At 38.0% G+C, this 24,080-nt stretch overlaps 3 protein-coding genes and 1 long non-coding RNA gene across 10 annotated transcripts; 2 read left to right on the forward strand and 2 right to left on the reverse strand.

The window, feature by feature from the left end:
- Positions 1–113: 113 nt before the first annotated feature.
- Positions 114–1,343, reverse strand: LOC136996977 (mediator of RNA polymerase II transcription subunit 29-like). The gene is made up of 2 exons (XM_067347013.1): positions 1,187–1,343; positions 114–1,027 (listed from the first exon to the last, which is right to left on the reverse strand). The coding sequence occupies exon 2, from the start codon at positions 1,017–1,019 to the stop codon at positions 375–377; it is 645 nt and encodes a 214-aa protein (XP_067203114.1). The 5' UTR covers positions 1,020–1,027; positions 1,187–1,343; the 3' UTR covers positions 114–374.
- A 539-nt stretch (positions 1,344–1,882) lies between these two features.
- Positions 1,883–9,348, forward strand: LOC105678178 (serine-rich adhesin for platelets-like). 4 transcript variants are annotated; one of them, XM_012377285.2, is made up of 7 exons: positions 1,883–2,234; positions 3,018–3,498; positions 3,604–4,066; positions 4,143–4,300; positions 4,404–4,571; positions 4,683–5,207; positions 5,458–9,348. In XM_012377285.2, exons 2-7 carry the CDS (start codon positions 3,042–3,044, stop codon positions 5,583–5,585), a joined length of 1,899 nt encoding a protein of 632 aa, XP_012232708.1. In that variant the 5' UTR covers positions 1,883–2,234; positions 3,018–3,041; the 3' UTR covers positions 5,586–9,348. The 4 variants fall into 4 exon arrangements, with proteins under 4 accessions (XP_012232708.1, XP_012232710.1, XP_012232709.1 ...); XM_012377287.2 differs by having other exon boundaries at positions 1,885–2,234; positions 3,601–4,066; positions 5,442–9,348; XM_012377286.2 differs by having other exon boundaries at positions 1,885–2,234; positions 3,082–3,498; positions 3,601–4,066.
- Positions 9,349–10,195: 847 nt separating this feature from the next.
- Positions 10,196–18,882, reverse strand: nkd (naked cuticle). Its single transcript, XM_012377288.2, has 5 exons — positions 18,744–18,882; positions 15,200–15,417; positions 13,922–14,386; positions 13,254–13,555; positions 10,196–13,008 (listed from the first exon to the last, which is right to left on the reverse strand). Exons 1-5 carry the CDS (start codon positions 18,805–18,807, stop codon positions 12,342–12,344), a joined length of 1,716 nt encoding a protein of 571 aa, XP_012232711.1. The 5' UTR covers positions 18,808–18,882; the 3' UTR covers positions 10,196–12,341.
- On the forward strand, positions 13,450–22,945 carry LOC136996979 (uncharacterized). 4 transcript variants are annotated; one of them, XR_010887803.1, is made up of 8 exons: positions 13,450–13,586; positions 13,805–15,947; positions 16,695–17,010; positions 17,143–17,261; positions 17,334–17,490; positions 18,648–21,406; positions 21,901–22,320; positions 22,520–22,945. It is a non-coding gene; the product is annotated as an uncharacterized lncRNA (long non-coding RNA). The 4 variants fall into 4 exon arrangements; XR_010887804.1 differs by having other exon boundaries at positions 21,901–22,317; XR_010887805.1 differs by having other exon boundaries at positions 21,901–22,312.
- The last annotated feature ends 1,135 nt before the right edge of the window (positions 22,946–24,080 follow it).

Genomic DNA, 24,080 nt, shown 5'->3' on the forward strand with positions numbered 1-24,080 from the left:
ATTCAAAAACGATTTAAATGACTCTATTTTTACTTTCATTGTTACACCGACTATTATATCCATTACATGTATGGTCTTCTGCATCTGATTAAGGATATATATATACACATGTATGCTTGTAAAATGTTTGTATTCATATATGTATATACACAACTCATTACATAATAAAAATATACTTTCTAATTCATAAATATATATATTTTATTAAATAACTATCTTTCAATTAAAAAAAAATGTTTTAATAACTATCTTATGATTAATCAAAAAAACTTATTACAAATGACATAGGATCATACTTGTTACATTTCATTCTATCTTTATAACATCATATCTTACTATGCATCTGAACCATTTCTCTAAATAAATTCATGAAATTAAGGTTGTTCACCAGATGCTATTGTGCGAGCATGAGACATGAGAGCATCATGAATTTCACGAGCATATTGCACTTGTGCACGCACAGTCATCAAGAATTGTGGATAAGACAGTGCTGGTCCTTCTTGTGTATTCATTGTATCAGTGCGTGATGTTATAACAGACATTGGTAGATATCGAACTGAACTGGAATTTTGCGATAAACACTCCACAGAAGTCTTCAGATGCAGCTCTATTTGGTCGCAAATGGAATAAAATTCCTCCATGTTTTTATTAAATCGATTATCAGCGTGATCTATACATTTCGCAGATCCTATGTCAACCAAACTATTGTGATGCAATATCTGTGCTGCAACTTTAAGAGCCATGGCTAAAGAGTCTCTTAAAGGTCCGACCAGAGATTTCACTTTAGAGATGTTATCCAATTTGTCTTGCGTTTGTTGTTGCTGCTGCTGCTGCTGCTGCTGCTGCTGCTGCTGCTGCTGCTGCTGTTGCTGCTGTTGCTGCTGCTGCTGTTGCTGTTGCACCTGTTGTTGCTGCGTTTGTTGAGCCTGCTGTTGATTCTGTGACAATTGAGGATTTAATGGCTGTCCCATTTGTCCTACTCCCATGGCTCCTGGTTGTTGAATTGGTGGGATATTCATTTTGACTTCTATAAATATTAATTTGAAAAACATTAGTACATTAAACATTAATATAGGCTATTTTTTATATAACCTTAAATTAATTGTATCTTAGCAGCACATACAAATTTATCAATTTTCAATGTAACACAATTTTAACAATTTAACAAAACATTATTATTTCTTACCGATGTGTTTTAATAAATTTTTGACGATTATTTAAAGTCTATACACAAATATTAGAGGTTAAGAATGCTTTCGAAATGATCAATTTACGCACGGACGGAAATGCTAATTAGCGCATGCGCACAATATCATTGCACTGTTTCGAAAAATACTCGCTGTATCAATAAAAATACTCGCAGCTTCAATAATTAACATAATTTTATAACCATGTTAGCATCATAAACATAATTAAATAAAAATAACTGAGGAATAATTAAATTCAGTTTGTCAAAATATACCCCAATTATATTCAGTTGTTCTCTAATTTCAGATTAATTATCATCGCCAAATTGCGCTATGCTGTAAAAAAAGATTTTAATTGCAACAAAATTTTTACGAATCAGATTAAAACACATAACTTGTAAAAAATGTAATTCAAATTTTCTCTGAATCGCGCAAACGTACTAAATGAAAAATCATGCTAGTTTCACACTGCACTTCTCATTCAATATACAATTTCCAACATCCAATGAAAAGATTTATTTTTGTAAGACAAATATGGTGATAGAGAAAATCTCTAGACAACACATTCTTCTATTGGATAATTGATAGAAACATCGAATACAATATGAATCCGCCATAAATACTCTGTAAATAGAGCTTTATCGGCAGCCAATCAGCGCACGGTGACAGAACCGAGTCGAATTGTGCACGGCGTCCGGGTGAACCGACGCCATCTAACGACTGGCATTCCTGCTTGCTCCCGTTGGTAAAACCAGGGCCATCATCGAAGAAGCGCGGAACTCCTCGTCGCTCTCGTCGGTTTTGTTGTTTGGTAGAGGTGCGTGTTGTATATTCTGTGCGCTGCTTCTCTGCGATAATCGTCATGGCGCGAGTACGCCGCATGAAATGATAAGCGCGGAACGAGATTTGCTGCGTGCCGGCCAAGCGTTTGGGCGAACAAGCTAACCGTGTGCGTTGGCACGCAAGAGCGGCGGTCAACCTCCCCGGACACGGGACTTCACTGTGCTAGCGAATTTCTATTATTTGGCTGTCTCCCGCAAATCACAGGTAACAATTTGAGCAAGCGCATCGTCCCGATTGTGCTATCCGTCCTGCCAGCTGCATATCCGCGGCGAAAATTTACCCGTGTTTATGTTTACTCCTTTAATTACCCCCTCCCCCCGTATCCACTTGTCTCGCATCCCGCCTTTCTCGATTTTCTCGCCGTTTTTCGCAATGTTTCCGTTATCTTGCCACTATTTCTTGCATGCATCACCTCTGTTTTGCATTTTTCAACTATTAGTGCCGGGAAAAAGATATTTTTTTTATCAATAGATTATATTTGTAATATTGCTTAGATAATATTACTTGGTCTGCTAAAAGAATATACAGAAAAGTGTGAGACAGTGTAATGTACTTACAGTGATAATTGTGTTATATAAACTTTGTATTTTATCATATGATTCTTTTTCTTGTTTCTTAATTGTTCTGATATGTTCACAAATAGCAATAGATACGAGACTCATATCATGTTCAACTTAATTAGTAGAATAATCGCTGAATAGTAAGCAATCATTAATTAATATGAATGATTGTGTTATACGAAAGTTGTTTTTGTGTTTGAATCAATAGTAATAAAAATAATATGCTATTAATTTAATTGTATAATTAACATAATGTGTCGAAGATCGTGAATCTGATATATTAAATATATCAATTATGAAATATTATTTTATTTATCGCTAGATATCCCTTTGCAAATGTTCCTTTTGTAGAACAATAAAGTAGTTATAAATGACAACTATAAATATTAATAAAGAAAATTTTCATTGGTTTCATATAAATAAATAGAAAGAATTATTTCTGCGGTGGAAAATGAACGCATCTGCCTTAAAATCAACAATACCTGAAATAGGTACATTGCCGACTTCTACCAGCCATTCCATGCTCCCCATGAATGCCATGGCACAGAAAGTAGTACCAGGATCAGAATCCGGATCGATGAAACCTCTGACAGGAAGTGGACTGAGTTATGTCACACTGCAACCACCCAGTCAACCACTTAGTTTAGTGCAAGACCACAGACCTTCAGTGTATCAGACTCCACCTTACATAGGTAGCAACATGGAGAAGGAGCCAGAAAATGAGAAATTGATTCCGAATGGTGTGGAAATTACAAAGACAGAAACTGAGCAAGAAGTACCTGCTGTTGTAAAGCAGAGTGAGTCCAACAGAAACAACAACTTAAGCCCTGAAAATCCTGTTCAAGAGCAACCATGTGAAATGCCGCCGGAACAGCTAACATCCATAATGGAACTTCCAATAAATACTGGTAAGTAACATAATATTTTTTTGCCAACAAATAAATAAAGGTTCTTTGACATAAATATTTTTTGTATGTAATTTATATATATATATATATATATTCTTATAGCAGTATGCGTACCAGCACAAAATAAAGTTGAGGAAAAGAAAACTCCTGTAAATAATGGATCAAAAGAATCAGATGGCAAAGCCATTAATACTCCTGTACATACAAAACAGTCTCCACACAAGCCAGAAGATACACAAGTAAAGAATGAAGTTTCAAAACCTAAAATAACTGGTCAAACTTCTAAGGTAGTGAGCGATAATGCTGCTGCCACTTTAACTACTACATATAAACCTGATGCAAAAATTACTACCTCTCCGAAGACAGCAACTAAACGAAAATCAAGAGAACTGAAAGATTTGAAAGCATCATCTGCTGCGATTGCTGATGGGGCTAATAAACCTAAAAGAAATCGAACTCAAACACAGCCCTATCAAAGTCCTTTACCAGAATTTGCTTTATTGGTGAAAAACCTTAACAAAGCTCCAGCTTCTAAGGCTCCTGATGATAAGCTTATCGTCTTCTACAAGTAAGTATCCCATTTTATAAAAATCTTCAAATAATTTAATATTCTTACTAAACGTAAATTAATTATTTATTACTAGGAACGAATTTTTGGCTGTAAGAAATGCTGAAGGTAGCTTTTATGTCTGCCAAGCCATGCAAAACATTTATAAGTCGAGCAGACGTATTCGCATACGTTGGCTGTCTCAAGATACAACCAACGGTGAATTTTATTCGCCGGATTTCTATGATACTATAGGTATTGTTGGCTATTATTTCCACTCATAACATTAACACATTTGTCTATTGTATTACAACGTTGTTTGTATTTGTTTCTTCATCTTTCATTGCTTAATTTTCAGATTTTGATTGTATATTAACAAATCTGAATCTAAACAAAGTCGACAAACATAAGTTTTGGTTAACCAGAATAGAATTACTGCGCACAGAAAATATCCTGAAACGAGCTATCGATGTTGAGGCCGGGGTATCTGAGAAACCTCGGGTTACAGAAGAACATCCTGATGGACGTAAGTAATGATATTTCAAAATAATCGAGTGTGTAATAATTTCATTGTACATATAGTTTACTACATAGTTTGTGTCGAATAAATAATGTATAAAACAATGTTTTTTTGCAGTGGATCTATCACTTTATAAAGATGAATCTCAGTTGAAAAGAAGAAAAGGCGGCCTTCACGATAAGGCAAATCAGCGCAAAAAATCTAAACGAGTGACAAGTTCTACGGATGATGACGCAGACGAGGAAGAGTCGGATCGAATTCGGAAAGCGCCAAAAGCGAGCCGTGCAAAGAAACGATCTGTCAATAAAACACTGGCCATCGCCAAGTCCGTCGCAAAAGGCACTAGCAGGGCGGAGAGAGCGCTAAACAGAAGCACAAAGTCCGCCAATAATCTAGGCAGTGACGTTGAGACTGCAGCTGTTACCTCTGTTGCTACAACTGCTACTAGCATAACTGCTACTACAGCAGCTGCTACTACCGCTTCTACCGCAGCTACAACTGCCGTCAGTCCCGCTACTACCAATACCCCCGCCGTGGTGGATACCAAAAGTAATGCAGAAACGAAAAAGTTGGATTTGAAGAAGAACGGCAAACAGCAAAGTAACAATAACGCCAGAGGAGTTTCAAAAACAAAACTCGAAGGTAAGCAATTTTATACACGTATTTAACAATTTTATTATATGTATTTTATATAAAATATAATATATAATAAATATATATATATAGATATTAAAATAAATTATATATTTGTTACAATTTTTACGAGTTTTTATGAGCTGCAATATAGCTCATAAAAATATTTTTTACTAAATCGATAATACAATACATCACATTTGGGTTATCAAGATTTGCCAAATTGACAAGTTTTTATTAAAGCGTAACTGATTTGAAGGTTCTGCTCAACCCATACAACAAGGTAGTAAATCGGCAGGGCGTCCCAAGCGCGTGGCCGCCACTACCGGTGTTGTTTCGACCGAGGAGGCATCTTCTCCGAGAAAAAAACCACGCGGTCGAGCATAAAACTAACTTAACGCAGCTTTTTTATAGTATAGTTACAGCCGAGTCTGTATCGTAGGCAATATGTACGTGTGGTACACTTGAAATTGCGATCAATTTGTTATGTAATATATACGGAATATATACAAATATACGGATTTCGAGATTCTTAAATGTATCATGTGCTGCGATAATATTATAGTCCAATGATACGGGATCAACGACTTGTATCTCTGATTCGCCAAGTCGCATTTGACAAAAAAGAGAAGTTAAAAAAAATAAAAAAAAAAGATTCAGAGATTTATGCGAGCGATATTGTGATATCATACAAAATTTGTACATATCGTCTACGTCTCAGACTCCTTCAGGAGAAGAAAGTCGTGGAATGTGTGGAAGCGGTACCTTGAGTTGAGTAATAAACTAATCTACAGGGTGTCACATACTAATGCACTCTTGCAATAGTCTATTTTTGATGTTGTGAGTGAACCATACGTGATTCAGTTGATTTTAATGTACACTTTCCATTGAATATGATATATACTATGTACAAAAATATACGTGTCTAGGAGGATGGAAGTTATGTATTCTGTAAAACAAGGAGGGAGAGAGAGAGAGAGAGAAAAAAACAGGAAAAGATACACAGAAACGAGAAAAGAAATCGTATCGGCGAAAACGAGAACAATCCCGAATAATGCCGATCCTCCGAGCTAATCCTCTATCGATCGGTAAAGGATCTCGAAGTACAATATACTACTGTACATTATGCTGAATCCTTGCTGTTAAAAAAAATAGCACGTAATGGTCCAGCGCCTATATAAAGACAGGCAGAGTTAAAAAGTGCCCTGAATTGTCTCTTTGTTGAGCCAAGAATTTGCGAGTGACTCGCGAGCGGAAAGTAGCACGTTGCTTATAGTTTGTTTTCCCTTTTATTAATTTGCATTTGCGACGACCCGTCATTGTAAAATCGCAGGGTTCGTACTAAGCAGAGAGACAGAGAGAAAGAGAGAGAGAGAGAGAAAGAGCGAGAGAAAGAGCGAGAGAGTGGTGCCACATTATTACGATTTAACCACATAGATGTAATTTTAGGTGAAGAGAAAAAAACACTTATTTAGATCGATAAATCTTGAATAAGTCTTAAATTGTATAAATTTTGATTTTAATGTTAATTTTAGCTCCTTTTTTTCGTCAAAGATTATAGTATAACGAAGTGTATATTTAATAAGATATGTTAGACGATTATATGATTTAAATGTTTTGCCAAAATTTTTTAATTCATATATATTTTAATATGTAGAGCGTATATATTTTATATTCTGTCGATGTACGTTCGTTGCTAAGTGCGCAAAGCTTACATCAGTGTTTTTTTTTTTTTTTCCTCAAAGAAAAGCCATTAGAACATGTATCATTTAATTGTGTAATGTGTAATAAGACGTATATATTTGTTTCTTTTTCTACATTATGACAGTACATACTAGAAGTATGAGAATAAATCTTGCGAAGCAAATAGATTATTTATAATGTTATAAGAAATCGACGACTCCGAGCGTGAATGTGGGAGTGCTCGTACATCGTCGATTACAAGGATGCTAATGGGTTTTTTGACTAAGATTCTGTAATATGTGTAAACGTATTTTATACATCGACTGTTAAGATATTGACGTTTTCTTGCTTGATTTCGCCCGAACACGTGTACATAAAGCGATTAGATAATCAAAATTGTGCATATGAATGTCGAGGATTTCTCTGTGGCGTTTTGAGTGAAATCAGGGCGATTACATTGCGATTTTTTTAGTTTAGCACGTATTACACAACACCCGCTTTTTGTTTACCGAGTAATAATGCAACCCTCAATATGCGCTTGTTGGTTTTTTGATAGTCATGAGTGCTGTACAGTGAACGTTGGGTGCAAGTATGCGACTCCGCAATGCAATTTTAAGAGAAGAAAAAAAAACAGAACAGCATATCGATCTCTGTTCGAAAAATAGAATATGATATAATTGTCATAATTAAATGGTTAAGGTGGATTTAATTCTGGGACACATACACACACACACACACACACACACATACACACACACAAGAATAAGATATCAATCTTGTCATTTGGTTCATTGCACATTGTATTTGAGAAATATACGCGTATAAGACATACTGTGTGTATAAATTTAGTAAAGAATTCTCTAATAACAATATATACACACAGAATTGTTTGCTCATATTATTATTACTTAATTTTGCCATAGGAATACTTATGCATCTCTTTTTTTCTTTTTCAAGACAAGGTTAGCAACGTGCAATCAGTAAATGCAATTATGTGTAATTATCAGCATGTAAGGCGACACGATAAATTCATCATTCATTGATTAACAACATTGACGCAGCTTTTAGAGATTGTTCTTTATCGACTTTATTAGATATGTATACGACCAAAATATCTGGACAAAATATAATTCAAGCATAAAACGTTGCGCGAGAAATGATTCTTTTCGCTCACGAAAATTTATTTCGTAGATTTTCGTCGTTCTCTCAAATGGATATTTCACGTATATAATTTTCGTCTTACGCTCTGACAATTCTAAATAAATAAGAACAAATGTATCACCAAATGACGATATTGTCAATGCTATGTACTTGCATCTAAAACAAAAGTACCATTTGCAACGAGAAACACATTAAAAATTCTATAAATGCAATTACATAAATAAAAAAAGAACCTATGGGAGCACTTTTGACTCGCGTAACGATTAAGTGTCTTAACGTTAGCTCTTATTAGACATATAAGCGCTTCGGATGCTGGTTTGCTAAAGTAATCAAATAAACTAACTGTACGATGTATATATTCGTTGACATATATCGATCATGGCATCGATATGTAGGATTAAGTGATTATCTTTCTCGCACTATTTTATGTTCTTTTCTTTTAATTAACTTGTAGTGGCAATTACAAGTATATAATGTGTATATATTCTCGGTCGGACATTCGCAAGAATGAATCGGCTTTGCACGGTTTTTTCGTAAGTGGATAAGTCTTTTTGCTCGATTCGGTAATAAAATTTTAATAAAAGAAAACAGATAAATATCAGCATACGTAATTTTCTCATTTGTGAGCTCAAAAAGTTTGCAGCTTATGCGCACCTTATGATTAGCTGAGCCTCCGTTGCGATTCATCGATGAAAGCGCAGGATTATATTATAAACCCTTTCATGCGTGAATTTGATGAAAAGTTAGATAAACACTTCACGATCTTCTTACCTTTGAATTACGTCATTTCCACTGAACGTAGTTTTATTTTTAAATTATTTAGGATTACAATAAAATTTATATCTAATTATAAATCTTTTATAAGATATAACGACGTTCACTGTGGATGTGAGCTTGAGACATTTATTGTAAGGCCAATAATAGCTATTTAAAGCAGTAAATACATGATGCATGATAGGGTTAATAATAACTTTCAAGAATATTAAAGAATTGGTGCAATTTGTGGGTTCTTGTGCTATCCTAAGTGACAAGAATTTCATATACTTGTAAAAAAGAAACGTCCTCTCCTCGAGTAGAAGTTTCTTCCTCTGATTTCGACGAAAGTTAATTTGTCTTGTAGAATAGTCGTAAAGATAAGGGATAAACGTTTCACGAACGACCCGATTTCTCTGACTAGAGGGTGAGATATATATTACTTCATGCAATTCACGATGGTAAATCGTAAAGTTAACAGAGACACACACAAAAGTGTTTTGTACAAAGGTCTTTTGGTTATATATGTACAATAAAGTGACGTCCAGAAATATTGCGAGAAATAATTCTTTCAAAGCGAGAACAAAACGTACAATATAGACATTTTAATCATTCACGCTGAATTATTGAATGATAATATCGTGAAAAAAAAAAAATTATGAGATATTCAGTCGAACTGCACAAGCAACTGTAATATTAATATAAAAATGTATGGAAAAAATGTATTTTAAAATTTGCACCACCTCCAACTTAAGTTCATGCTATGTGTTAAATCGTGTTCCCTTAATTAGCTTCTTAATTTAAATATTTGAATTATCAATTTACTTTTTATTTCATTCGCTTTTTGCCGAATTATGTATCTCTAATAAAATATTTCACCAATACTGTGTCGATAAACCGACAGAGTATATAGCTTCCTGGAATTCTTACAACTTATCTCATGCAATAAGAACTCTCCGTTATGCATTACTTTTTCAGAAGAATGGAATGGCGAATATTTAGGTAAACTGTCTTATTAAATAACAATTATGTTAATTAAATAAAGTTCATATTGATTATATCTTTTTACATCTTATGTTATCTTTAGAACGTAATTTTTATATATAAGCATTTTTAAGGTTAGTTTTAAATAATAAACCAATATTCAATATACATTTGTAAAAAAATTATTTGAGCAAAAATCCTGAGAATAGCAACTGTGGAATCTTGCAAATAATATTTTTTTTAAAGGCACTTGAAATTTTTTAAAAACAAATTTTTAGTTATAAAAATTCAGTTTTGCCGAACGGGAAAAAACGAGTAAATTTAGCGGATCTTGGCAATTTCCAAGATATATATTACATTGCACGCAAAAATAAGACAAAATAAGGCAAGATGCGTTCAATAGATAAAACTTGATATAGTATAAAAATGTTTTAATAAATAACAATAGAAAAGTTACAGAAAAAATATCTACAGGGATTACAAATATCAATATATATAAAATTACGAGAGTCCCGCAATATATAACATCATCAAGGATCCTTATGAGTAACATTTGTCAATGCATCTAGTCTTAATATTAATTTAAAGTTCGTATTACTATTAATCGTTATCGCTGAAGGTAATTGTAATACTCTTCATCGTGATACCCGATTGAGAAATATTGTCGATTTTTATGGTTCCGTTTACACATGTGTATTGCGCAATATTAACAATATCAGCAATAAAAAAACGCCATTCAACTATAATAGTGATCGAAATTTTTGCAGCAAACTGCAGTAGAAAAACGAAGTTTGGAAGTACAGTTTTATATTGAATATGGAACAATTTGCATTCACAAATTGAGTAAGAAAAGGATTTACAAAAGAAGGACTAATATTCGCAAGTGGAAAACGAGTTACAAATTACAAGGCACTAGTAAGAACCCAATTGTCACTCTTTCTTGATATCCATTATACTTCGCGAATAATAAGAGCTTTACTTGTCAATAATATAAGGACTAGTAAAATATATGCAGGATGTAACATTTCTAAGATATTTTTTGACAGATTTTTCAGCAAAAATATCGAGGTAGACAGATCACTTATCATTAATCGTAACCTCTGAATGTTTCAACATTATATATTTTTATATAAATAAGAATTTTTAATTATATAAAATTTTATTAATAAACTACTATAGCTATGATTCACAGAATTAAATAAAAAAGAATTCGGCTGTATAAGGTCAGTTGTTCCTGTTTATGTTTCTATATTCCTTTTGTTCAACTATCTAATTGTGTTTCAATCGTATATACCTAACCACAATTATTAGTCTGAAAATTGATGGCAGAACGATTTAAAAATTTTCCAAGTACACTGATATTTCGCCGAAGAAAAATCTGTTCCAATATAGCCGAAGAATCTGTTAACAGCACATAAATATCCGATAGAAGTGAAACACCCTGTACATAAGAGATTTAAGCATTTACCGAAAAAAATTCCGTGCGTTCGCCGAATATACGGGTATACAAACACTTAAACCCGCGTTTCCTAGGAATATTACGTTTGGTAAAGAGAGTTATATCAACCTCTGATTACAGGAACATTGATACAACACAGTTCGATTATGCGTCGAACTTTGTTTTTTTTTAATAATAGTTTATGATTCTAGATCGCTTGTTTCCCTTAATCATAAGCTTGTATACTGAAGGAAGGTTTCTCTTTGGGATATTTTCTATGTACAACGATGGGTAATCGCAATTCACCGCGCTCGGATGAAAAAAATGCGTGAGTATATCTTCCCTTTCTGCCTAGGAATGTAATTTAGCTGTAATGTAGTTCTATAGCACGCTATAATCCATGCATCGCTTCTCAATTTCTATTTCAAAAAATGCGTCCACGAACATATTATACATATTTCATTATCAAATTGCAACCATAATCGGGTGAGACATTTCGATATTGCGGCAGCGTGATATATTATAAGCCTGAGATTTATAGTAACTATATCTTTGCTCAAGGAAACTTGCGCAAATAGTGTTCAGTACGTTCAATTCACGCCAAATGCGTATGCCTTCCGCGGTAACTTTCGACAAGTTGCGGTACCCTTTTCTGTTTGCAATATGAAAGAGTGCGATAAGAAAAACAATACTATTTTATCTAACCGATGTTTCGAAATTTACGGAGCAATGTAATGTCACATTTTGCAATACCCAGGAGAAACTCAATCGATTTATGTCGAGAAAAATACGCGATAATATATCGGCCTATTATTCGTCTTCATATTAACAATTAAAAATATAATCGAGTGATGTAGTATGTACAAATTAGTTTACACAAAAACAAACTGGAGATTCAATGAATAACTCACACGTCGGAGTACACGATTTCCTAATAAAATAATTGATACAAGAGCTCGCAATTAAAACGCCAAACGAAATTTAAACGACACACGATGTCAAAGTACAAATCACCTTAAAAAAATTTCTTCCTAAACATTTTTTTTATTACGTCGTGTTCGTGTTACGTCGTTTTCCAGATTCAAGAAGCTTAGAAAAAAAACAAATTTACTTGTCGTTACTAATTAGACCAACGCCTCGGCATGATAGTGATGATAATGATGATGTATGTGCTCGTGAACGTGCCTTCGGCCGGACGTGGCCGCCACTGCGTTCTGCGAGAATTCGCGTTCGAGCCAACGCACGACCTGTGCCATCGCTCTGGCCTGATCCTGTTCCCGTGTCGCGTGCTTCAACTGATGCTTCTTGGTTGTTCTACCGCTCTGCTGCGACTGGACGAATTGCGCGTCATTGCGCTGCACATTACTGTGATTGTTGATGATTGTCTGGTTGGCCGCCGTTTGCTGATTGTTAGGCACGAGGTTGACGATATTACGATGAGTATTGTTAATGTTGGTATTATGTTGCGATGTGTCCGTGTAAGCCGTCGTCGGCGCGATCACGTTACGATTCAGCATCTGGGGATACGTCGTGTAGGCTTGGGAAGAGGGATGCGTCGCGTTGTTCCTCGGTGTCGTGTGCCGCGTCTTCCTAAGATTCGCCGCCCGCGATTTGGCCGGCGTTTTGGGAAATGCCACGGAATGATGGGTGCTCTCACGAACGGGCTTGTGATAAGTCGGAGCCGTTTGACGAGACTCCGGAGATGCTTGGCAGTCTTGATTATGATTCGAGGTTTTTAAATTCGGACTGTGAGATGGAATGCGCGGTGTTTGTTCGTTTTGATGTCGTTTTCTGTAGACAAAATTGTAAAATTCGATAAATACAAACGAAAGAAGGTACACAATGTGAACAGAGTGCTAGAAATTATACATATACAATATAGAAGATATTATTTTTAATTAAATTATATATTTGAAAATAAAATTAAAAGATCACCAAGCATTTTAATTATCTATTACACTTATGAAGATTAATATCCGGAATATGTATGCATAAAGTGTATTAACTCTTTATGAAACTGATCGCAATCAACTCACCTTGATGTGTGAAAACTGAGATTATTCTTTTCCATGTTAGCCTGAATAATTTCCAGGAGTTGTTGCCTTTGCAAGGCGCCGCTGCGCTTTCTCTGATTCACTGTAAGAAGTGGCGTTAATGGCGAAAATGCGGGAGACGTGTCACTATCGTCGCTTACATCACCCTCCGAGCTATTTGAATAAGGGGATGGTAAATGGGGCACTGGACCGACTCTTCTACGCAGCTCTTCCTGCTGTACTCGATTTGTTCGGACATTCTCGTCATCGTCCTCGCTGTGAGTCTCCACTTCCTTCCGCTCAGCCTTCAATGGGAATCAAGACCAAGTCGTTCAAGTAATTCATTTATAGATTTCACTTCTCAATCCGAGATGCAATATTATCAAACGTTTTCGAACAGGCTTGTATTTATTATTTCTCGCATTGAGAAATTACACATTTGATTTTACGTATCATGATTAAAATTTGCAAAAAATAATTGAAATTCTGGAAAAAGAGAAGTATCGTTTGCGGATTCAAGGAGAAACGTTTACATTTCTTTTTTATACTTCTAGTGTTGCAGTTGGAATCTCGACTCAGGAAGCATATCGCGCGCGCATGGCTCGGATGTCGGAACGACCGATCGGTCGGCATGCGTGCATACATAGGCATACGAGAAATGTAGGTCTCACCTGACAACGATACCGCGGCGTTCTTCTCCTTCTGGGAACTCTGCTCGCGCCGTGCCGAGCGGTGGCATGCGTGGCGGCGGCGGCGGCGGCGGCGGCTGCTGCATGATTGCACGGGGCGGCGTGCTTCAAATGGCAACAGGACGACGCATTGTGATGATGGCCGGGTAACGTCGTGATCTGCGGCGTTTGCGTGGCATTTAAACAGGTGCTGGTAGCGTTCCGCTGTGCCTGGCTGCTGCTGCTGCTCGCCCGCTGATCCGGCGACACCGTCAATTTCACTTTAATTGTCTTACTACCACACGGCGGCACTTGTATCGAGGCGCCTAGCGTGTCATAGATGGTCGTCACTAAACCGGCTATGTCGTCCTTCGTAATCTTGCCATGGCCGTCGAAGTCGTACAGAGTGAAGGAGAACTCCTGCCGTCTCTTATCACCTTCCGCGACCGATACGTCGCATTCGAATTCCTGTACACTCAAAAAAATATTTCGTTGATGTAGTTAGATTTCTAGATATCGCAACAAGAATGTATCGCTATTTTTCGTATCTGTGAAAACATTGTTTGTCACATACAGAATTTATAGCAGTAATGTTCTAGCAATAGCTTCTGAAAAATTTAGGTACCATTGCTAAATGTTATTCATTGCATGATCTAACACGTGATTGATCTTATATAGATAGGCGCTTTAGAGAAACTTTCTTTTTAAAGTTCACAAACAATACAGATATATATTCTGTTTCTGTCATCTAAACTGATTAAGTAATTACATATGCAATATCACAACAATTGCTAATCATTTATCTGTTTTAGTTAATTTTTTTACACCTAGAAAATTTTAGCTATTATTGCAAGATCATTTTTTTGAGTGTAACAAGAATAGAATTGCTCAATCTAATCGTATATCTTAAAGCTTTCAAGAATAATTTGGATAAATTAATAGGTAAGATAAAATTAGTCGATATTACAATTTTACAAATAATATATTATCAAGGAAGTTCTAATAACAAGCATATAATTTATGCATTTAAAAAAATAATATAATTTTGTACATCTTCTCTTTCTCTCTCCTCTTCACTCACTCACTCTCTCTCTCTCTCTCACTCTCTCTCTCTCTCTCTCTCTCCCCTCCCCTCCATCTCTCCCTCCTCCCTCTCTCCTCCTCCTCCTCCTCTGCTTTCCTTTCTTTCACTTATATCTTTTGAAATCTTTAAAATGTTACGCGATGTCGTTCGCTACGATCTTTCTTTTCTTACCAAATATATAAATTAAAATATTTCACCTCGAAACTAAGTTGTTTCGTTGTACCGCAAGTAGGCTGTTCATCATTACCGGCTGGTGCTGCAGGTACGCTTGAACCATCAACCGCGACCTGCGGCGGCTCCGCGGGGGGAATTAAAATCGGCTGTTCCGTCGTCGGCGGAGAAGAGATGTTGCAAGCTGTCGGTACGCCCGTCAGCAACTCCTCGGAATCGCTACCTTCCGTATTAGTCCCTACAACTAAACAAGTAAGAGGAAAGTTTATACAAAGACGTTGGGATTTCCATAGCTCTGAAACTAACATAAAATTAACCGTTGTTTAAAGGATGGAGTTAAAAAATATTTATTTTTGTTTATTATATCGAAAAATTCTAGCGGGATTATTTTATATCAATCGCTTTGTTATATATCGATGTCGGTCTGTTTCATATGAATTGCTTGCAGCGCGGTGCAAAGCTGCCCGCATGCTTGTTTTCCCATTGCGCGCGATCGCGATTCCTCTTCCGAGCGAGAGGAGCAGAGGAGCGAATAAAAGGCGGCATTTAACACACGCGCTGCGGCATCCGCACTGGTGGCGGTGTGCTGTCTGCTGCATGATGTTCAGCGCAGGCGGCGGTATTTTTACACTTCTCCGTGCCCAGTCATATGGCGTTCCGTCGGGGAGAAAACCTTTGAGGGTCTAGTAACCGGAAAAGCAGCTGGAATTTAGAGTTCTAAACAGGACCAACGAATTTAATGTCGGGGCACTGATTTCACATACTTCAAGGATTGTAAGCTTGGATTTATAATTTCAGTGAACAGATTTCGACGCTGTTAACAAAATGATCTCGACATTTATTCGTGGCGATATAACTGCATAAAAGTTTAACGCTTTCAGAGCGATAACAAAATTAATATTTAATTAAATCTTGACCGATATCTTATTCAAATTTGTAAATATATGAAAAACTGTTGATTTGACCAAAATTTTTGGAAAAAAGGAAACAAGTTTTGCTTTTATAATTGTTATATAAAAGTTAACCTCACATTTGCATATAAATTCTTCTGAGGTTTTTATTTTGTAATGCGTATTTACGCAACAGTTGGAAGTATAACTTTACACTTCAAAGAGAGAGAAAATAAAAAAAAAGGTGGCTTGAAAGGATATTTGTACATTTACAAAATATATTATAATTTCTGACTTTTTATGGAAGGAGAAAATGTTCTCATAAAATATTTGCTATCCTCAAAGATTTAATTATTTAATCTTTAATTTCTTAATTTTTATCTATTTTACTTTTATTAATGTTACTTTTATTGTCACGATTAGCATCATAATTTAATATAGTATTCTGATACATTTATTTTAATCACACAACTGTATTTCTGCATCATGTGATACTTATTGCTAATTTTCAATTTTGAAGTTATATACATTAGTAAATCATTATGCACTATACTCAACACGGTGTAAAAAAAACGGTTATCAGCCATAAACCGAAAAAATTATTGTTAAAAAACTGCTTTTTGTTTTCCAGATTTGTGTGCCAGCCTCTCGCTTTGAACAACATTTTAGCTTTTACATTCTGAATTGTAAGCTTCAGTTTTATCGTCAACCATTGTGTATTGGGTCATAAACTCGTCCCAGCTAACGGGTACAGAGCGCGGATGTACGATAGACATAGCTGTTAAACTCGGACGACAGACGATACGTGTGCGTGTCTGTGCATGAGGAACGCAAATTTACCTTCGACATATGATACTCGTGCGTTACAAACTACTACCATAGCGAAAACTAATGGATACTCAGTGTACATTGTTTTTGGAAGTAGCAACTTAAGGAACATATTACAAGTACTTTTTTCAATTAAAACTTTTCGCAATTTATTATTATCAATTATGAAAATATACTACATATTTTCAAGCTATTAATATATTATTTCTGAAAAATTCACATTAACTGATTTATTTTAATAATTATTTCAGTACAATTGTTGTATGTAAGAGAAACAATCCGAAACTCGTTACTTTGGCACTGCACATTTTGATTTTTATGATCGTTTTGGAGGTTTCTTGAAATTTTACAATTATGTCATCATTATCAAGTAAGTAATTTTACAATTAAATATTTGTTTACTAAGTTTTAGAAGCTATAATCGATCCATAATATCGATCAGATTTGTGAAGAATTGGAGTACTATAAAAGAAATTCGAAACGGCTTTGAAAAACTGTTGTTTCCAAACGTGGGTACCACAATTTCCACTCTATTTTCAACAAAACGTTACGAGACAAGGAGTGTAGACTACAGACGCCAACGAAAAGCTAAGAAAAATGTAAGTATGACGTAATACCACGTGGTATCAATTTGATATTTAAACATTATCTGTGGCTAACGACGGTCAACCCTCGCAGCAGGACGATTGTTAGGCGCCACGCTAAACTGAAACATTCCTTTTATTCGATAGACCTTTTTCCTCCATCCTCCTCATTCTTTAAATATTTTCTGTCAAGACTATTTAGTTTTTATTGAGATAAAAATTTTTGTAAGAAAACAAAAAAACAGTAGAAGGTGCGTAAAAGAACATTTTTATCATACAATATATATTTCAATTATTAAAAATGCTTTCTCAATTATTAAAGAGAAATTGAATAAATTCAAAATTTTTTTAACAAAAAAATCTTAAATCTTTTTTTTGGTTAAATCTCTTTTTCTAACAAAAAATGATTGAATAATGTTTATCTGAAATTATAATTGATATGCATATTTTAATGTTATACAAATATATTAAAACAATCTTCAAAGAAAATTAGAGAGAAAATTGCGATTTTATTTTATCTATTGTGCGTGAAAAGAAAAACAGATCGATTTCGTTATTAAAGTTGGATTGTTTTCTGTAAAAATAATTGCTTATCGACACACCTTGAAAAACAAATCTTATTAATTTTAGCACATTCTATAACACAGAATCCAATTTAGATAATACGGTATCAATTTAAATCTTTATTTAAGAATTTATATTTTTTACAAATCTCTAAATATATAGGTTTTTTCTTTTAAGAACAAGCAGATTGTCGAGTTTTGCGTAGCATTCATGTGATATAATCGTTTTCGCAATGAAATTGCGTCCTGTTATCGTCGTAAACAAGTACCGCGTCATCGCAAGTATTGCATTTAGGAAAACATTTCTTGAAACACAATGTATGTCAGTTACAACAAAATATTACTGTACATAATTTTGAAAGAAATAATGAGGTTTACAAATTGATTGCTAATTCATATTGCTTATCTCAATTACAAGCTGAATCTGATTATAAAGCAAGAAAGCATTGTTTAACTTTTAATAGAAAAAATAAAATAAATACAGCAATGAAATTTCTTGTATCAATTTGTGCATTGATTACAATTATAGATTTATTTAAGAATGACTGTTATCACAGACACAAGAATTTGAATTCAACAAAAATAAACATTCTGTATTTATTTTTTTAGGGCTGAATCGAGTACGCTTCGCAACATCTTCGACAATCGCGAGTCTTGATATCGTTGCAGCGAAAGAAGCATCCAAGAGGAAGAAAGAATCATTACCAGAAAAGGGTCTGTAGCCAGCGAGAAACCTTGCTCGCCACCACTTTACCAATCCGGTAGCCATGGGATCTTCATGCGTGCGTGCGTGCTTGCGATCGCCGCGATTCCTTTTCCTCCGCACTTTATTGCTCGCTCTTGAACCACGGTAGCGGCGAACACTTTGTATTTCTTCTGCAATTTGCCGATTTGTCGTCCTGAATGCGCGCGTTCTTTTCAGGTACTTCCGGTTAGGCGTAGCTTTTCCATCAACGATCCTCCCCACATCGCGGTCGATCTGTCAGTCGGCGGCGATCAGAAAACAATACGAGGAACACCAATGCGCACTCGGGTCGTACACACTATTGAAATTCCATACGAGCGCTCGTACACACTGTACGCGCGTACACAGGACCGCCGCCGTCGCCGCCGCCGTTGTCGCCGCCGTCGCAATACAACACACTGCACACACGTGCTCGTGGCGGAGCCTGGCCGAGCGAGCCCAACGGCGTAAACGAGCGACCGAGCGAATCCGACAGTCCTCACGGCATTCACTCGGGGAATTCACCGCGGCACCGTTGATAGGACTTCGTTTTTGTCGCTCGCGCAACGAAGCGCAACGACGGTCGGACGCGAGGTACTGAGACCTCCACACAGGTACAAACCTGCTCGCCTCGTGGCTCGGACACTACTACGGGCGCTCGTCCTCGCCTAAAAGCACGTTCCCCGTAATTCCCTACCACCACCACCACCACCACCATCACTGACACGGCACCATCGCCGCAGCAGCCATACCACCGCGCGGGCCAGGCAAGCAAGCAAGGCAAGGCAGCCCGCGCTCCTCGGCTCGTCGTTGCTCAGTGCCGAGCCGAGGATACGCGGACCCCGAAGGTAGGAGGCGCGGCGACCCTCCAACCTTCTCTCTCGCTCTTTCTCTTATTTTCTCTTTCTCCTTTGCATACTCGTTTGCCGGAGAACGAGCGCGCTGTCTTCCTCCGAAAAGCTCACAGTGTAAAGCCCGCTTTATACGATCCGGAACTGCAACAGGCTTCTATCCCTAGAGAATCGCGCACACATCGTATAATGTGTACATAATACTGCAAAATTTTATCAAATGTTTAAAACGTTCCGTTTTCTATGACGAAAACTGAAGCGAAAGCCAGATATGCAATGAATATCGGTAAATTATAATTTTAATTCAATGGCATATTACAAATTATAGTTTTGAAATATTTACGATTTATAGAATTCGGAAATACGCTCTCTTTGGGAAGTATAATTCTGCTGCAAATGTTTTGTATATTACAGGCGGTATAAAACGAGCTTAACACCGAGGAAGGATTAGCATCACGCTGTTATTCTCGCGTTTTGATGCGAAAAGAGACGACACGAACGCCTGGCACTATCTCGAAGTTGACACATTAACGCGAATTTCACACTCGGTCAATATTATTGATTAAACAATACTTACACTATTTTTTTAAATATATAGAATAGGTTTGTCCCATTCCATTAGCTGATTTTGTATGTGTTGAATGCAATTTATAACTTGACATTGCGATTTTTGTGTAACACGTCACGAAAGGATGCCGCGACAGCGGCGGCCGATCTTTGACTCTGTCGTTTCCGGAGTATGCAAAACGACGCCGTGTCGAGCATCGAAAATTACGAACGCGGTGATAGACGCGCATGTTACTGTGATTTGAACTGCAAATGTATTCCTTGCAATTCTTTTTGCGCGAGATTAATGTCAAGTTCAGGGCGATTTTCAAAAGCTATTTTATCTCCGTAAATCACGAGACTTGGGATTCTTTTCGATATTGTTTTTTAATTCTTGCTACTTAAACAAATAGTCGCGAATTGCCATTCGAGATATTACAATGTGGATATAAATAGAATTAGGTGAGATCGATATTGCCAAACATCAATTAATCCTCACGTTGCACACTAACGTATGATATGACACTGTTTATCAAAATTGACTTAGATTATAGTAATCACGCGTTACAGTAATCGCCGAAATTTAACCGCCAACTATTGGGAATCGATAAAGTTGAGAGTTCATTATTTTCTTTATTCGCGCAATAAGTTGAGCATTCCTCCTGCGCAAAATTACAGTGGAGGCTCACAATCGCGGACGTCATCAAAAAGAAACCCGAAACTGCGGTCTATTTTTGGTAAAATCGATATCGCCATTGAATCTCTTTGGTGTTTACGTCAACGGCACGCACATTATCGTTCACAAACAACACACAATTGTGTTTGTCGACACTTGAATGAATCACAAGTCAGACGATGAGTCAGATGAGAAAAGAACGCGAGGGAAAGGGGCGAGCAGTTTAAAGAAAAGCGCTCAAATTTCGCATTCCTCCCTTTGTTGAAACATTCTTTATTGATATTGCTTCACTGAATCGAAGTACTGCGCAGTATTACTCGGAAAGGTTCTGTGTCAAATCAGAAATACTCTTTTTGGAGACTGTACCCGTACGCTATTATCTCCTAGCGGTGTTTCAGAAGAAACATAGGCGTCACCATCGAAAGAGGCTCAGCTGCTTTCGGGATGCACCGTTTCATCCCTCTGGACATTTTGCTACCGATGCTGTACACAACTGCCAGCACACCATGCTCGATGGAAATAAAAAGAGAAGAGAAATAATTGGCCGTGACAAAAAACGGCGGGGCTCTTTGTGAGTAACACAAAATTAAATATTATATATCGTGATATACTAACACTCGTATGCTTCTATGCGGTATCTTTTCAGTCAGTTTTCTCATTGTAGGGCAAAACAGCATCAAACATATTTGCAAATTTGTAAATTAAATCTCATTGCTTTATCAACGATTTAATCGAGTCAAATGATAAAGAATGGGACAGTAAGATAAAGTACGTTAAAAGCTTGTTTCGACGATAATTTGATAATATTCAAGTTGTCAAAATATGTAATATCGAAATATTATATTAAATATTATCGTGGAAGATTTATTCTCTCATTGATAAACGAAATGGTCCAATATTTATCTTTCATTTATTTTATCAATAAAGTTATCGCATCTTGAAAAAGGCAAAATAAACTCGAGCGTAACGATAAGATTAAATGATAACGGAATACGTTGCAATACGGGCGAGATTCCGAGAATCGAGATTTCAAACGAATTCCGCGTTTGAAATTTTCTGTTACAGGATCCTGAGCGACGACGCCACTGACCGGTCGGTCGGCCCGAAGCATCCCCCTTTGCACTCCCTATACAGAAAGGCTCTCTACCCGCCATGCCGTGCTGTGGCGTGCTGTGCTGCGTCGCGCTGCGCCGCGCTGCGCTGTGCTACGCTGTGCTGTGCCGTGCCGTGCCGCGTTGCGGTACGGTTTGCCGTGCCATCCTCAGCCGCGTAGCGTGGCTAGTTGTTTCTTTTCTTTATTCCTTTGTCGGAAAGTCGGCGGCAAGTCTCGTTTTTAAGAGGCGGCAGAGAGGATTGGCGAAGGATGGAAAGGGGACGAGGGAGAAGAGCGGCGGCACGGCAAGGGGAGGACAGAGGCAAAAGCGAAACGACGGACAGCTAGCGGGGTTGCGAGGGGATCAGAGGAAGCGGGATGGTGGTTAGGTGGTATGGTAGGGGACAGGGGGACGGAAGAGAGCCCCGTGCGCGCTGTTCGGCAGTAAGGGGAATAAAACACGCGGCTCAAAAACGCGGGTACAGACTAATCTCGAAATAACGCCGGCAGCGAGCTCTCTCTCTCTCTCTCCCTCCCCCTCTCTGTCTCTCCGTGAATTCGAGTCATCTATTAATAATAAACTATTTCCAGATGCGTCTTGTGCCACCGGCAAGAACTCAATCGCCGACTCTCTTATCTCTCTCTCTCTCTTTCTCGCTTTATCGTACGCCTTAAATGATTTCACCGGTGGTCACCTACGCAACACGTAGATCACAAACAAGGATTAAAGTGGATTGTAATGTTGGCGGATTCGATTTCCAGCGTCACGTGTAAATATAGGGATTATTTGCATCCGTCTGTAATGTCGGAAGCTTATTATTTCGTACGCTTGATCGCGCGAAACGAGGAAGTGGCAGCTGGACACCGCGCATTCGCGACGTCAACATCGCCGATGGGGAGCGCTCGAGAGCGAGGCTCTCGTCGCGCGCATACAGAGACACGTCGGCTGATAAATCGGCCGACCGACTGTCGTACACCGTGCACGAGCGTGTCGATTAACGGCGTCAAAAAGGCGAGGTAAATATTTATCGCGAGAGATAGATGAAAGAGATAAACGGCGGTTTCTTGAGGAGAGAAACGGAAGAGGCATATAGGGACCGTGTCGCAGTTCGTGCGGCTGCGAGGTGCACGGAGGCTCTCGTGACGCGCAGGACAGGATACGGAGAAGGCTATAATACGGTTTTACCGCGAGCAAGCAAGCGCAGCGAGAGCGACTCGCCGGCGTCGGTCGGTTTTGCCGGACTCTCGGCGCGGCCGGACGATACCGGTGGGAAAGAGGAGGAGAAAGAGAGAGAGAGAGGGAGAGAGAGCGAGACCATAACGCAGAGATCGAGGCGGAGGAACGAACGAACGAGCGAGCGAACGGTGGTGCCTTGGTCGTGTTACGGCGCGGGGGAAAGGAGGAAGCAGTCGGTGCGTTTGATCTCGGCCGCGGGCGCCGACAAAGCGTTCGTCCACTCTCCTTCAACAGCGAGCTGTCCCGTGGGCGTGTAAGCGAGAGCGGCGACCGGGTATTCAATGGGAGAAAGAAAGAGTGAGAGGCCGAACGAGCGAGCGAACGCTCGCGTGAGCGACAAGGACGCGGAGCGGAAAGAAGAGAGAAAGCGCGACGACGAGCGAACGCTGGCGGTAGAAGGACCGCGCGGAGAATAAGAAGGGTGAAGAGAAGTGGGCAGGGAGGGGCGGAGGGGGGAGGGAGCGATCTAAAGTAAAAGAGAGAGACAGAAGAGACGCAAAAAAGGAAGATCCCCGATGAGGAGGCCGGAGAGAAAAAGACACGAAGAGATCCGTTCCACGATTCATCGTGTTGTTGCGCTCGTTCTAGCATGGCGCTCCGCGCCACTCCCTCATAGCGGCGATGCACACACCATCGGGTTTGCTATTAATAAATAATGCTCTCTGTGGGCCGCATTACAACTAAAATTCCTTCCACCTCCGTCGTCGTCGCCGCGGAGGACGTATTCTCGATTTCGAACACAACCGCTCGTGAACTCCACCTCTCCTTCTGTCCTCGGCCGACACGACGGACACGCGGTCTGTCACATCGGAGGGACGCATTAATGTCCGCGGCCTTCTCTCTGTGTATATATGTACGTTGCGTTTCGTGGGATCGCCGCAAAAGAGAAACGCGTCAATTATTTTACGTTGAGAA

This window comes from Linepithema humile, chromosome 1 (assembly GCF_040581485.1).
Source record: "Linepithema humile isolate Giens D197 chromosome 1, Lhum_UNIL_v1.0, whole genome shotgun sequence".
Taxonomy (NCBI): Eukaryota; Metazoa; Arthropoda; class Insecta; order Hymenoptera; family Formicidae; genus Linepithema; species Linepithema humile.

Coding starts and splice junctions, on each gene's coding strand:
- nkd (XM_012377288.2), bottom strand. CDS start 18,807: ATGGCTACCGGATTGGTAAAGTGGTGGCGAGCAAGGTTTCTCGCTGGC. Junction 15,418..18,743: donor TGGCTACAGACCCTTTTCTG/GTAATGATTCTT, acceptor TTACTTGTTTAG/TTGTAGGGACTAATACGGAA. Junction 13,556..13,921: donor CGCCGCGGTATCGTTGTCAG/GTGAGACCTACA, acceptor TTCCCATTGAAG/GCTGAGCGGAAGGAAGTGGA.
- LOC136996977 (XM_067347013.1), bottom strand. CDS start 1,019: ATGAATATCCCACCAATTCAACAACCAGGAGCCATGGGAGTAGGACAA.
- LOC105678178 (XM_012377283.2), top strand. CDS start 3,042: ATGAACGCATCTGCCTTAAAATCAACAATACCTGAAATAGGTACATTG. Junction 4,067..4,142: donor AAGCTTATCGTCTTCTACAA/GTAAGTATCCCA, acceptor ATTTATTACTAG/GAACGAATTTTTGGCTGTAA. Junction 4,572..4,682: donor AGAAGAACATCCTGATGGAC/GTAAGTAATGAT, acceptor GTTTTTTTGCAG/TGGATCTATCACTTTATAAA.